Genomic DNA, 15,313 nt, shown 5'->3' with positions numbered 1-15,313 from the left:
GAGATTTACCTTGGGGGTGCAGGTGTCTATATGCCCATGTGTTTGAGATTTGTATGGGGGTGTGGGTATGTGAAATTTACCCTGGGGGGGTGTGTGAGTGTGATAGAGTGCGTGCAATGGGAGGTGTCTGTGTATAAACAATGTATTTGAATGTGTGTATGTGTTGGGATTGGTGGTGTTACCCTTAGGTACAATGTGTGTGTGTGTGAGGGACTTCATTTTTAGGACCACATTTTGTGTGACTTTTAAAACTTGGGCACACTCTGCCTGTGTGTGTGTGTGTGCTTGAAATGTCGTTTAGGGGTGTGGATATCTGTGCTTACATGTGTGTGCATGCATGTGTACTTACATCTCAAAATTCATGCATGTGGCTCCATTACATTTACCAAGAAGAGGGAGTGTGTGTTTGTGTACAGTTTACTTGAGGGCAGAAAGTGTGCGTGTGTGTGTGTGGACTTGGGGTGCAATTTATCCAGAACCTGTTTGTGTGCTTGTGTACAAGTGTGCATGCTCCTCTGTTGGAGGAAGGATGTTGGTGTGATTGTTTGCCTTAACAGAGTGTGTGTGTGTGTGTGTGTGTGTGTGTACAGCTTACCTGAGTGCGGAAAGTGTGTGTGTGTGTGTGTGGGCTTGGGGTGAAATTTGTCCAGGACCCATGTGTGCATTTGTGTACAAGCGTGCTGCTCTTATGTTGGAGGAAGGGCCTGTATGTTGGTGTGATTGTTTGTCCTACCCACACACGTACGTGTGTGTGTGTGTGTGTGTGTGGTTTACCTGAGGGTAGAAAGTGTATGTTTGTGGGCTTGGGGTGCAATTTATCCAGGACCTGTGTGTGTGTGTGCGCGCATTTGTGTATAAGTGTGCATGCTCCTCTGTTGGAGGAAGGGCCTGTATGTTGGTGTGATTGTTTGTCCTACCCACACACGTACGTGTGTGTGTGTGTGTGTGTGTGGTTTACCTGAGGGTAGAAAGTGTATGTTTGTGGGCTTGGGGTGCAACGTACGCAGTACCTCTGTGTGTGTGTGTGTGTGTGTGTGCGTGTGTGTGCGTGTGCGCGTGCATTTGTGTACAAGTGTGCATGCTCCTCTGTTGGAGGAAGGGCCTGTATGTTGGTGTGATTGTTTGCCCTACCCACCTGTGTGTGTGACGTGTGTGTGTGTGTGTACGTGTGCCGAACCCAGGCTCCGTGGCCCTGCTCCCCCCACAGCAGGGGGACAGTCTCTTTCCCCTCTCAGAGTCCAGGTCCCCAATCGGTGCCTCCGCGTGATGCTCTTCTTCCTCCTTCCCCGGCCCCCAGGTTGAGCCCGCGACCTACCCGGACTTCCTGGTGGACAATGAGAGCAACGGCCCCTTCCCACTGGTGGACCCCAGTGCTGAGAGGTAATGGGGTAGGGCCGCGTCCTTGCGGGGTCAGGGGCTGTCTGTCTGCCCCAAGGCTTGCGCAGCTCTGGGCCTGAAGGGACCAGGCAGGTGCAGGGCTCCTTGGCGGGGAGCTCCTCCAGCCTGGGGGACGTCACCGTGGACCCTGTTAGCCCACGTTGCGCTTAGACACCTAAACCTAAATTTCTAAACCTAGCGCTTTTAAGAACTGCCACAACGCTCGGTCGCTGAATAGCAGAAAGGCTTGCTTTAATAACTACCAACAAACTATAAAAACGAAACAACAGAAAACCACAGGTGCTTCCTCGGTCTGACGAAGGGTATTTATACCCGAAAGCTTGCAAAGAAGAATGTTTCCAACTATTTGACTTGGTCTGATAAAAGATATCAGATTTACTCAGGAAAAGCCAAAAAGACTTTTCCTTACTATTCAATAAATGAAGTGTTATTAGTCTTTGCATTATCTTAGTTGCAAGAGCAGGCAGGAAGCAATTCTTGTACAGCTTCGCAGAGTGCGGGTCCTTTACTTGTGGGCTGGATGCAGGGTAGCTATTTTTTTTGGTGCAAAACTATTCGTTTCTCTCTATATAAATGAGTAGAGAATAAATACATACATATATAAACTTTACCTCCAACACTGCCAAACAGCCCCCGTGGCTCACCTGGCAGATCAAAGCACACTTTGACAGTTAAACAATAAAAAACCCATTACACAGTTCGCTCTGTGTATCCGTGCACCCATCTCCGTACCCATACCCTCCTCGGAGGGCCTGCCCCTGAAAAAGCCTATTCCAGACCCCTCTCCGCCATATGAGACCTGCCATTTCTTTTCCCTCGTCCTCTTCTCTCTTCCTGTAGTCCCAGCACATTTCACATAGTCCCATTTTAGGTGCAGGATGGCTTTCTGATCTTCCCTGGACCGCACACCTTGCTGGCAGGTCTGTCTTGCTTTTTGTACTGTGTGAATTGTGTAGCTTCAAAGCATTCCTCCTGGAGAGTTGATTAATCAAAGTCCAAACAAAGCAGGCGAGGGCAGCATTAACATATTACACTTGCATCTGGTCTGTGTGGTGTTTGCAAGCTTTTGTTCCGTTTGGAATCGACTGGGATTGGGTATTGATCGAATGAGGTCCCTTGAGGAAGCTGATCGCAGAAGTCTGTCTTTGGGTAGTTATTTTAACAATGGAGCTGCATCAAATGGCTTTTGGAGATCTTTGACAGACATCGAATGCCTGTTTTGAGAGAGGGAGAGACAAGGTTCTTTGGGTAAATCTGATCTCTTATTAGACCAACTCACATAGTTGGACAAATTCTTCTGTGCAAGCTTGCAAAGACAGTTAAACACGCTACCGGCTTGCAACCCGTTAGATGTAAGAGAGAGTGGAGCTTGCAAAGAAGATTTTGTCCAACTACATGAGCTGGTCTAATACAAGAGATCCATAGATTCATAGATGTTAGGGTCGGAAGGGACCTCAATAGATCATCGAGTCCAACCCCCAAATCATCGAGTCCGACCCCCAGATCAGATGTACCCAAAGAGCCTTGTCTGCCTATGTCCTTAGACCAACACGGCTACAACCTACTCCCCCGTTTTGAGAGAGATCTTGATTAAGGGAAGATGCTACACATTTCTGGGATGCCTTTTCTTAGACCAAAGCAGGTTTGTTAAAATGTAAATAGATCAGAGGCTGTTGGGTACATTAGGTGCGATTTCAGGAAGATACACTGGTTTAGCATAATAAACATTTAGAGATTAACGGCCTGTCTTGAGAGAGATGCCTTAATGAATGCAAATGCCAGGCAGTGCGGATCAGACGATAGGTGTGAAGTAGGTTAGATGCAGTCACAGAGACCGATTTAGCATAATAAGCATTGAGACATTGGTAAAACTTTAGACCGGTATTGGATGTTTACTTTGGGAAATAGGTCGTAGTCAGAAGGGGAATGTGTTAACCAGGATATATTTACAGTCATGTTTTCAGTGCACCTTGGCTTTTCTCCTCTCTCTTACAGGCTTTACTTTGAAGTGGATATTTGAGTTCTTTTGTTTCCTTTAGTGACACTTAGCTCAATGCATCTCAGTTGAGATGCATATCCACATCCCTCCATTTCTCCCCAGGCCTTTTGGCTTTCTGGCTTGCGCTCTGAGTCATGTTATATGCATGTAATGAGTGCATCAGGTCTTTGCCCATCATTTGAACCAACACTTATATTTGTTTTTGGCTCAGGTGCAGTGAAAGGTTGAGGACTGTTACCATCTTAAGGCATGGGTCTGGTATTTGGTACCGTAAGCTCCACTCTCTCTTACACCTAATGGGCTGCAAGCCATCAGTGGAGTTTGATTTTCTTTGTGGCAGACTTGTTACCACAACCCAATCTTGCCCCAGCTGCTATCTTGCACTTTGGTGCAAGAGGCACTTTTATTTTGTGTTTCATGTACAAGCTTTTACAGCCATCAGTCTTGGCCTCTTACTCCCAGAGTTTCTTGCCCCCGTGACCGAAGCTGTCAGACCTGGCCACTGACCCCGAAGCCAACGGTGTCCATCATCCCATCACTTTGACTGTAGCCAGGGAAAGGAAACTGCTAAAGACTTCAACCAAAATTAAAGAAAAAGGAACCCCAGGTTATCTATTACAAAAGGATTGATTTAAGGAGAGCCGTTGAAGTATTGCCAGGACCTAATCGCTGGTCTTGGCAATAGCATGAGTCTCTTTGCTTCCCTGCGGAAGAGGTTTGTCCTTTCCAACTTTCCATCTGCATGCCCACAGATCCCAGCCCTGCAGCTGGTTTCTGTGTGGTTCCCACGCATTCCCCGCTGCAGGCTTTCCAAGACTCGCTCCCTTAGACGGGCCTGCAAGTCCCAAACTGTGTTGGGAATGGATTTATTTAGGTGTTTCCTATGCTGCCCTTCCCAATAATGGCAAGAGAGCAAAATGACTTTTATAAGACGAGCATATCGGAGAACAAAGCAGGAGAAACAGAATAACTTTAGAAAAGCCACCAAAAAAAAAAAAGCCATCAGCATTTTGGGGTGTCGCTTGCAGATCCGGGGAAGTGGGTCTTTTGCTCTATTCAGCACTGGTGTGACCTCACCTGGAGTCCTGTGTCCAGTTTTGGGCCCCACACTTCCAGTAGGATGCGAATAGTTTGGAAGAAGTACAGCACAGAGCAAAAAATAATAATTATTAAGCACCTGGGAAGCATGATTTATGAGGAAAGGCAGAAAGTTAGGGCAATTTAATTTGGAGAAGGATATGATCGAAGTCTTTAAATACCTGAATAGAGAGGATGGAGACGGGCTTTCCTCTGCGGCCATAAGACTTGGAGTGGTGGCCTCAAGCTGTAGAAGGGGAGATGGAGGTTGGAGATGAAGAGGAGCTTTCTGACTACGAGGGTGGTCAAGCATAGGAAGAGGTTGCTTATGGATATTGTGGCATCTCCGTGCCTGGAAGTTGTCAAAAGCAGGTCGGCTGAGATGGTTTAGTCAGGGAGGATCTTGCCTTGAGCACGGGTCTGGACTAGATGTGGCCTTGGGAGGTCTCTTCCAGCCGTCCTGATGTATGATCCTATGAGAAGACTGACCTCAGCCATTGTGACTGGATCTTGCATAACCAAGCTGGAGAGCTTCCCCTTGGCCTCCCCGCTGCCAACTCTGGCCTGGGCTGGAGCAGGGCTTGTGCAGAGAGACCCTGCATGTCCATTGGTAGGATTAAGGTGCTGGAGAAAGCCGTGGTCCAGAAAGGAGCTTCCTGGGCCACCAAAATCCTGCCAAGTCCTGGTGTTTGCAGGCCATCGTTAGCCCCAGAACCTCCACTTCAAACTCCCACTGCTGAGCTGTCCCTGTCACTCAGTGTCCTCTTTGTCATGATGCATTTGGAAGGTACCCCTGCAATTCCCCCGTAAATGCCCCATTTTTGGGGTAAGGAGCTGGGCTAACAGCCCTGCCCCTCTCCCTGCTACCCTACCCTCGAGGCTTGTGTGTCCCTGGGGTGCCCAGGTGCCTTTCCATCGGTCTCTTGCGTGCACAGAAAGCAGTAGTGATGGGCTACCCACCTTTGAGGCATCCTGCTTTATTTGGCACTGGCGAGGTAAAACGTGTCCAGTTTTGGGCCCTGCGCTTCGAGGAAGATACGGGAAGTGTACGGAGAATCTGGGGGGAGAGAGACAAGAGGTCTGGAAAACTTGACATACAAGGAAAGGCTGAAGGACCTGGGATAATTTAGCTTGGCGAAGGGAAGTCTCAGAGGGATTTAATAGCAATATTTAGATAGCTGACGATTGCTCATAAAGAGGATGGAGCTAGACTGTTCGGTGGCAGCTGATGACAGAACAGGGAGTAATGGTTCCAGGTTGCAGCAAGGAAAGTTGGATATTAGGAACAACTTTTTCACTAGGAAGGTAGTAAAATACCAGAACAGACTACCCAGAGAAGCTGGAGGGTTAAGACCTGCTAGACAAACCCCTGGCTGGGATCTAGTTGGGGCTGGTCCTGCTTTGAGCAGGGGTTGCACTAGATGTCCTCCCAAAGTCCCTTCCAGCCCTAATTTTGTATGATTCTGTAGAGGTAGATCATTCTGTGCAGCTATAGGAGACAACAGGGAGCAAGTCTTAAATTGCAGCGAGGGGAGATTGAGGTTGGGTATTAGGAGGGACTTGCTCACCGGGAGGGTGGTTCAGCACTGGAACAAGCTGCCCAGAGAGATGGTGGGATCTGCATCCCCTGGGTGTTTTGAAGATCAGCTTGGACAGACGCTCGACTGGGATGGTTTAGTGGGGGATGACCATGCTTTGAGCTGGGGGTTGAGACTATATGTGACCTCCCGGGGGCTCTGCCAGCCCTGCTACTCTCTGACATTTTTTAAATTACGGGCACTTCATGGAAAAGCACAGGCTCCCCATTATGTGTCTGGCTCCTGCTTGCCCCTGGGGGACTGGCATCTAGCTGAGCAAAGCCGGGGTCCCCACACCAGCTAACAGCCACCTCCTTTCTTCTCTCTGCCTGGGGCAGGTTCCCGATGGCACCCTCAGCTACGTTTTCCTGGATGGAGCCGGGGGAGGAGACGTGTGACCCGGACTCGGACGAGAGGGAGACCCTCCAGGTGGTCCTGACAGGTGAGGAATAGATGGAGCAGACTGGGGGGGATCCTGGATCATCTCGGGTGGGAGAGGGGAAGACTGAGCAACGTGGACTTGCCTAGTCGAATCAATACGTGATGTCCTGTCCCACAGTGGGAGCTGTGAAAATGCTCCGGCAGGTTGATGTGGGTTAATCTCATTGCCTTGTTGGGTTTCCGATTGCCATGGAGGAGCTGCTTCCCACCCAAGGAGGGCCACACGGTTAGCATTAGCTCTTCCAGCCATCAGAGCTTCAGTTATCTGGTCCCGGGTCTGAGCTTTGGGCCTCTCACGGTGAGTTCTGCAGGCCGGGAAAAGTTAGGAAGGTGCTCAACTACGCTCCCGTGGCCTGGCGCTTTGCAGCGGCTCTGAAGATGCCTTGCTTTTTTGGCATGCTCCATGCCTAGAAATGCATCAGCAAGGCCGCTGCAGAGGCACTGTCCGCTCCCATGAATTACATGTGCTGTAGTGATAGACTAGGCCCTTGTGGCACTCAGGGCCATACAGACAAGCCAGCAAGGTCCCCCCCCAGTCGCAGAGTGCAAGGGGTCCCCAAAGACAGTCATTATGTGCCTTGCAGTTCAGGACTTGGTGGCTTTTTAAAATTCCTGTCTAGAATTCCTACTAGGTTCATTGTAGACCCTTTCCCAGGGGTGGGCATGACAGCTGCACACCTGACCCAAGTGAGAGCGGGCCATGGGCACTGCCCTTCAACCAGCCAGAGGATCTCTAACTTCCAGTGGCCTGCTGGTAGCCATATGTTTGCTACCTCTGGTCTGAATAGATAAAAGGGTGGGGAGAATGAGCTGCCTTGTACAGAGCCACCCATGCACAGGCTCAGATTATGGAATTGTATGGGATGGTAGGGAGAGGGATGATCCTGCCTCAAGCAGGGGTTGGACTAGATGACCTCTGGAGATCCCTTCCAGCTCTAATTCTCTATGATTTCTATGGACAAAACATTGTAGGGCGCCCCGCTATCTGCAGTTCAAAGGCAGTGGGGTTGCCTGGGCCGTAGCTATATCTTCTTGGGTGTTTTGTTTTATTTTACTGTGGTTAGTAAAACAGTGACTGTAAAATAACAGTCTACTCTGGGGCGTTTGTAGTTGGTATTTTAATTGTTGTTGGCTTGATGATTGGGTTGGACTGGAATATTAATTCTGAGATATTAAAACCCCCTGCCAGTCTAGTTGGCACCGAGTGAGTCCACTGAATCTTTTTTTTTTCCCATTAGAAAGTGTCTGACCCTGTGAACAACAAGCATAAGATAAGCAGTCCATACTAACTGGACCAGCCACTGCTTTTAATATCCAGGCTCACACAATTACCAAGATGGTTACAAACGACCCGAGTGGATTGTTACTCCCTGCAGTCATCGGTGTGATAGCAAAGAAAATATATTGTTTTTATAAAAATGAAATAATAGGGGTGCGCTAATAGGGATTTTGGGGGCTGATACCCATAGCCGATATTTAAGGAGGTATATCTTCATATTTAAGGAGGGAGGGAGTGAGGCTGGGGCAAGGGACAGGAGCAGCAGCAGGTACCGGCAAATGAGCAGCACGTGGCAGCGGGAGCTGCCTTCTCTCCCTCCCATTCGCCCCAGACGAGCTGTGGCTTCATCCCCTGTCCACCCTGCCCCGAATGGGCAGCACTTGCCCCAGCCTCACTCTCCCCCATGGTGGGGGCCTACATCAGCCCCCACAAGCCCCATCCCTTCCTCCTTCCCCATCCCCTTCTCTCCTGTTGCACCAGACTTACCTGCTGCCGGCTGTGCTCTTCACTGCCCATGTGCTGCGCTGCGGCTGTGCACGTGCGTTTATCAGACAACTTATCGGCCACTTAAGGATGATTTCTGATATAGATAATTTTCTTTATATCGGTGCCAGTTCAATATTGGACCGATGTATCGGTGCACCCCTACGAAATGAAAATCCCCAGAAGCGTCGGTGAGCCTCAGACCTGCCTCCTTGGCCAGCTGCCTCCCTTATCCCACCAGGCAAGTCGTCCAGGTGGCAGGGAGCTGTGCTGTGACTTTCTTTTCAAAATAGTTTTTTCCCCAATGGAAATTTTCTGTCAAAATAGAAAGGATCCTGCTCAAAATTTTCAGTTTGGGGCAGGGACCAAACTTTCCATGGGAAAATCATTGCGATGGGAAATCCCGACCAGCTCATCCAGGGGCAGTGGGCAGGGATCCTTGGGGGAGATTCCCGAGGCAGGCAAGAGGTGCCAGGCCCTCCCTCTCCTGAGCATGGCTGACAGAGCTTTGCCTTCCTTCCCTTTTCCTTCTTGCAGACGATGGGGTCCTGAGCGACAATGAAGAGGAGGAAGAAGAAGCTGGGGACGTGGCAGAGGAAGAGGAGGAGGAGGAAGAGGAGGAGGAAACAGATGAGTCTTTCCCAGCTCGGTCCAAAGGGGACAACAGCACCCGAGGGGGCACGGGACAGCGGCGGCCAGGGGAGCGGCCAGCGGAGGCCGAGGACAAACCGTTCCGGTGCTCTGAGTGCGGGAAAGGTTTTGCGCAGAGCTCCAACCTCATTAAGCACCAGCGGGTGCACACTGGCGAGCGTCCGTACCGCTGCGTCCAGTGCGGCAAGGCCTTCACCTGGAGCTCCTCCCTGCTGGAGCATCAGAAGGCGCACGCCGGCGAGAAGCCCCACAGCTGCCCTGAGTGCGGCAAGAGCTTCAGCCGCGGCTCCACCCTCCTGGAGCACCAGCGCATCCACACAGGTGAGAAGCCCTTCCGGTGCCATCAGTGCGGAGCCCGTTTCAGCCAGAGCTCTACCCTGGTGCATCACCAGCGCACCCACACCGGAGAGAAGCCATACCGGTGTGAGGAGTGTGGCCGCGCCTTCGGGCGCAAGTCCACGCTGGTCACCCATCGCCGCACGCACACTGGGGAGAAGCCATACCGCTGCGGGGAGTGTGGCCGTGCCTTCGTGGTCAGCTCGGACCTAGCCAAGCACCAGCGCACCCATGTAGCCAGCGGGGGGCCCTACTGCTGCGGAGAGTGCGGGGAGCGCTTTGGCTGGAGCGCTGCCCTGGCGGCTCACCGCAAGAGTCAGCATGGGGCGGAGAAGCCGTACCGGTGCCCGGAGTGCGGGGAGGCTTTCCACCAGCGGGCCACGCTGCAGGTGCACCAGCGCACCCACGCTGGCGATGAGGCTGTCACCTGCCCCGACTGCGGGGAGCGCTTCCCCGAGAGCACCAAGCTGGCGCGGCACCAGCGGCTGCGGCACAGCGCCGACGGCGAGGGCAAGCCCTTCCGGTGCTCGGCCTGCGGCAAGGGCTATGCTCAGAGCGCGGGGCTGCGGCACCATCAGCGCGAGCAGCCCTTCCGGTGCCCGCAGTGCGGCCTCAGCTTCCTGTGGAGCTGCCGGATGGCCGAGCACCGGCGTGCCTGTCGCCTCGCCGAGAAACCCTACAAGTGCCCCGAGTGTGGGAAGAGCTTTGGGCAAAGCTCCAAGCTGCTGAGGCACCAGGTCACGCACACGGGCGAGAAGCCCTACAAGTGCCCCGACTGCGGGAAGATCTTCAGCCAGAGCTCCAACCTGGCTGAGCACCGGCGCACACACGCCGGGGAGAAGCGGCACCGCTGTGCCACCTGCGGCAAGAGCTTCGCCTTGGGCTCCTACCTGGCGAAGCACCAGATCACGCACACGGGCGAGCGCCCCTACCGCTGCACGCAGTGTGGCAAGGGCTTCCGGCAGAGCTCCAACCTCATCCAGCACCAGCGCACCCACACGGGCGAGCGCCCCTACACCTGCCCGCAGTGTGGCAAGAGCTTCTGCCAGAACTCCCACCTCATCAAGCACCGGCGCACCCACACCGGCGAGCGCCCCTACCGCTGCCCGCAGTGCGGCAAGAGCTTCCGGCAGAGCGCCAACCTCCTTGAGCACCAGAACACCCACACCGGCGAGCGTCCCTACCGCTGCGGCCAGTGTGGCAAGAGCTTCTGCTGGAGCTCTGCTTTCAGCAAACACCAGCGTACCCACCTCACCTAGGGGCCCCCTGGCCTTCTGCCCCCCTCCCCACTCCGCCCCTGCTCCCAGCCAGCCTCAAGGCAGGGGGGCATTGTGTGGACTCACCTCAGCTAGGGGCCTGGCACATGCCACCCTCACCAGCCCCAGGGCAGGGGATCAGTATCCAGATCCACCTCAGCTAGGGGCCCAGCACACCCTACCCCGACTGTGCCAGCCTCAGGGCAGGAGAGCATTGCCTGGACCCACCTCAGCTAGGGGCCTGGCATGCTGCAACAAAGACTGGCCCCGGGGCCGGGTGTGATGCACCCCCCGGCAGCGACCCAGCCCCTGTTTCACCCTGTCTTTTAAGCATCCTGCCCTTTTGCTCGCCAGCCATGCCTTGATGTAAACTTGTATTTAGAAACGGGGGGCTGCCCCAGGGATCCCTGAGCAAGATCTCATCTGCTCACTGCCTTAAGGGCTGATTTTGTGGCCGCCTCCTCGCCCCACATCCAAGCCTCACAGATGTTACTAGTCAATCAATTATTGCCAATCAGTCTCAATCAATCTAATGGGCCCTTGGCCCCAGTCCACAGCACTCTCTTGGCCTCTCCCTGGGCCGTGGGCTCTCCAGCTTCTCTGGCCCTGCTCCTGGGCCTATTGGGACGTCCTCTGCATAGTCCCTCTTAACCACCGATTGCTGGGACCTCCACCTCTTAGTCCCACCTTAAACTGCCATTGTTACCTGTATTACCTGCAGGTGTTCTGGGCGTCCTTCGGTGGTCTCTGTCTAGTCTGCTCAGGAGCTCTTCTCATGTTGGCCTCCAGGACCAGACTGCCGACCCAGCTCAGGATCTGGGCTTATTTACACCCTAAGCTTGGCCCTCTCTGGTCAGGCATCTCCCTCGAATGCTGATTGAGCCCTCCCTGCAGCCTTTTTCCCCTTAAAGCAGGGGTTCCCAACCTTTTTATGCTGAGGACCAACAAAGCGCGGACTGGCAAACTGCGTACCAGCAGCGACTGGCATACTGCAGGGTTGGCTGCCGGTCCGCAGCATGCCAGTCACTTCCTGTCCACCGTTTACTGGTCCTCGGGCACTTTGGGTCTGGCAGCCAACCCTTTGTGCCCCGGGGTTGGGAACCCCGGCCTTAAAGTAGCTGGAGCATTCAGCTCCCTGTTACACATGTCCCTCATCCCGTCAGCCCCAGGGCAGGGAAACGCTGCCCAGACCCACCTCAGCTAGGGGCCGGGCACGCATAACCCTGCTCCCACCAACGCCAGGGCAAAGGGAGCAGTGCATGGAGCCACCTCACTTAAGGGTCTGCTCCCCCTTCGCTCACCCCCACCAACCCCCAAGGCGGGGGGAGCACTGTCTGGACCCACCTGAGCCAGGGACACTCTTGTGACCGCCTTTTGCTCCGCACCCCAATACCAGCGCACCTGGACCTACCAGAGAGAAGGTCCCTGGGATGGAGGCAGCATGTGGGGCTTCCCCAGTCCAGCAGCTCCGGCACCCTGCTGCACTGCAGAGTCTGATGGATCCTGGGATTCCCTCCTTCCCCAGCCCGGGAGCTGGAGGCACCCTAGCAGAGTGCACTCGCCCTCGTCTGCCTTAGCAAAGGATCCCCAGGCCAGCCTGGATGAGGAGCCTGGCAAGGGTGGTAGGGAGATCCTCATAGGGGATGCCAGGTGTCACCTGTGCGAAGGACTCTGCCCACCACTGACAGACCCACGCCTGTCTTCTGTCAGCCCAGGGCAGATGTAGGATCCAGAGCTGCTACGCTCGTCCCGTGCAGAGTTGGGTGGAGACTGTGGCCTGCAGGAGTGAGGCGTCGCATGGATCCTGTCACCGAGAGCCTGGTGTGCACTGACCCCCACCATACCCACCCATTACAGGAACAACCCTGATGCCACGTTGCTTCTTTCTGCTTCGCATCTCCCACGTGGCCAAGAAATCACCACGTTTGCTGGATGGCTGTGGTGCAGCCCTTGCCCTCCACTTCCCTGGTGCTGCTAGGACTCCATTTTCCCTTTTGCTGATTCCTCTGTTTTGTCCCTTGTTACGAAAGCGGGGTGCAAAGCCAGGGGGCCAGGCTCTAGGGGTGTTGACTTGACTGAGACAGCTGGAGGCTGCTGACAAAGCCATGTGGCCGCTGGCTGGTGTCTTGAGGCAGAAGTCCAAGGGTGGGAGGAAACAGATAGTCCCTGCCTTTCACTTTTGCAGCTTCTGGCTCCCCTGACCTTCCCTGGCTGGGAGTTTGCCCCTGTGTCGTTCCAGGAGACACAGGGTGGGGTGGGGCAGCTGCACACATTAGATATTCAGGGTATATTTTGCAAACCCATCAAGGTCCTGAACTTGGTGCATTGCCTCCTTACACTGTTCCTTCCCCCTGCAGGTCTCTCAGCTCTTGCTGCTGGCCCCAAGGCCCTCTAGTTAACCAGGGGTCCCATCCTTCACCGATTCCTTAGGGCTGTTTGGTCTGACATGGGGTTGGACTGTTGGATTCACTGCTGCAGGATGGTGCTGAGGCAGGGGACTGGGCCAGACTCAGAGGGCCTGAGTAGGGGAGCGCAGAACAAGACTATCCAGTTTTGCTAGCAAAGAAGGGGAGGGTGAACAGGGACGCAGAAGCCCCACGCTCCTGAGTTTAAGCCACTTTCTAACTATCTCTGTTTTGTGCTAGGAGAAGCAGATGGGTGTCCTTCTTTCCCTGACAACATCAGTACTGGACACCATCTCGGGCTGGTAGGTCTCTGTGTGCACTCCAGCTGGCCCAGCCATCTCAGGCTTGGAAGTACTCCCGTCACTCATGTGCCATCATCATGAGTCACCCCTCAGTTGGACGGGATCCCAGAAATGAGGTGAATGAGCTGGCCTGGGGGAGCAAGCCAGGCAATGAGCTTTGTTCCTTCAGCCCTCAGAAAGATGCACACCAAAAGCCTCGCTGTCAGCCAGCGTAGCTCCCGAGGAACGTTTGTTCCTTTTCAAAAGGTTTGTCTAGGCAGCAGCTTTGGGGGTTAGATGGGAAACCAGCAGCCCGGACACCGCGGTTCTCTCCTGCAACCTCCCATCCATTTCCTTCTCAGAAAAGAGCAAAGAGCTTTTTTGCTCCGCAGCGGGAGATCCCGACACAGATGCCGAATGTTATGGCCGAAGAGCCTCTGTTTGGATGTGCGTGTCTCGCAGCTTTGTGACTGACTAATTTTACCAAAGGCGTTAGGGTTAATCCCAGAACCACGGACCAGGGAGCTCCGTCTCTCCGGAGCTGACACACCTGGTTGCAACGATGATGGAAATATAGAGTTACCAAACATCTAGAAGAAGACGATATATGCTAGGGTCTAACCAGCACGGCTCCCGCAAAGGAAACTCGTGCCTCACTAATCTATTAGAGTTCTTTTGAGCGTGTCAATAAACTAGCGGATAAAGGAGAAGCTGTGGGCATCGTCTGTGCGTACGTTCAAGCAGACGTCCCTTGGGACGGGTTTTGGAGAAGGCATGGAGGGATGCGGTGAAGTGTGGTTTGGGAAGACATCTCCCAGAAACACAGGAGATTAAAATGAGTGTTTAGGCCAACCATGGGTGAGGGGTGGAAGGTTTCAGGGTACAGTTTTGGCGCCTTGGAAGGCAAGTGAGCTTGGCTCTCAATCTCGGTGAAGCCCAGGGTTTCTTGCTTGCCTCTTCAATGCGTTCATGAATGATTCGGTAAAGGGACGGTGCAGGCAGTCATTGTCTGGGACTGTGAAGCCCTCATGTAGGACCTGACCTAGCTGAGGCTGCCTAACACCAGGTGGGGAGCAGCCCTGATGCATCCATGAGGATGAGCATGGGAGAAAATTGCGCAGCTTGTTGGTCCCTCACTTTCTGGGCATCTTACACACCCATGCCTAAAGGTATTACAGGGAAAGCGCTGCCGTGGGATTGGCAGCGGCAAGGGGTGATATGGGGGGTGTTACTGCTGGAGAAAGGCCAGTGCCAGGGTAGGAATCACCGGGCACATCTACATGTTCCTTAATGCCCCTTAGTTACTGCGCATTTAGTTAAGTACTTGCCTGATGTAATACTAACTAAATGTGCGGTAACTACAGTTACTGCTCAATAGTGCCAGCGCAGTTTTGTGACGCTTACTACACAGTAGCCTAATAACGCTGCGCGGGAGTGTGTTAGCATGGTTTTTGACTGGCACGCTACTGCGCAGCAAGCATCTTGTGTAGTGTGCCCACTGTCTTGCTGTAAAGTTAGGCCTAGCTGACAGCGGTCTAACTACCCCATCTGGTCCCAGTTGCTGGGTCTGGCTGCGCTTGCTTTTCAAGTAGCAGCACTGGCAGGCTACTCAAGGGTCCTTGCTACACTACATATATTATGCCATGAACTGGGAAGTGGTACAATGGATTTACACCAGGCACATGTGCAAAGTAGTTATCACACGAAAACAAAGGGCATCTACTTCTGAAGTTAGTGCTTGAAAATGTGGAACAACTCTATGGCTGGTTTCTATCCAGCTTTCATTTGGATGTGGAGCCCTATAATATATACCTACACAGATATATACACACCAGTTATCATTTAAACTACAGATGAACAATAGAACAAACCAGACCAAAGGATATTGATTGGGCAACCTTATAACTCCATTCATATACAGACTATTACTTCAAACTGTTCACATAAACTGGAAGGCACAGTCCACAAATATAATCAGCAGTCCTTAGACTACCTGGGTGCCCTCCAGGGCAGGGGCCCCACTCCCAAGGTATCACTACAGGAAAGGAGGTGGGGGGAAAGAAAAAAGGAGAGGAAGACCCCAAAGACTCCTAAGCTCTCCCGCTATCACCCAGGAGCAGCCCATGTGGT

General features: G+C 53.2%; 1 protein-coding gene across 1 annotated transcript; it reads left to right on the top strand.

Moving 5' to 3' along the window:
• The first annotated feature begins 1,043 nt into the window (after positions 1–1,043).
• Positions 1,044–13,896, top strand: LOC106723292 (zinc finger protein 271-like). Its single transcript, XM_014527416.2, has 3 exons — positions 1,044–1,380; positions 6,390–6,493; positions 8,792–13,896. The coding sequence occupies exons 2-3, from the start codon at positions 6,397–6,399 to the stop codon at positions 10,498–10,500; spliced, it is 1,806 nt and encodes a 601-aa protein (XP_014382902.1). The 5' UTR covers positions 1,044–1,380; positions 6,390–6,396; the 3' UTR covers positions 10,501–13,896.
• The last annotated feature ends 1,417 nt before the right edge of the window (positions 13,897–15,313 follow it).

This window comes from Alligator sinensis, unplaced genomic scaffold (genome assembly GCF_000455745.1).
Source record: "Alligator sinensis unplaced genomic scaffold, ASM45574v1 scaffold581_1, whole genome shotgun sequence".
Taxonomy (NCBI): Eukaryota; Metazoa; Chordata; order Crocodylia; family Alligatoridae; genus Alligator; species Alligator sinensis.
The sequence above is the reverse complement of the archived record's forward strand: the minus strand, read 5'-3'. Positions and strand labels throughout refer to the sequence as shown.

Coding starts and splice junctions, on each gene's coding strand:
- LOC106723292 (XM_014527416.2), top strand. CDS start 6,397: ATGGCACCCTCAGCTACGTTTTCCTGGATGGAGCCGGGGGAGGAGACG. Junction 6,494..8,791: donor CCTCCAGGTGGTCCTGACAG/GTGAGGAATAGA, acceptor TCCTTCTTGCAG/ACGATGGGGTCCTGAGCGAC.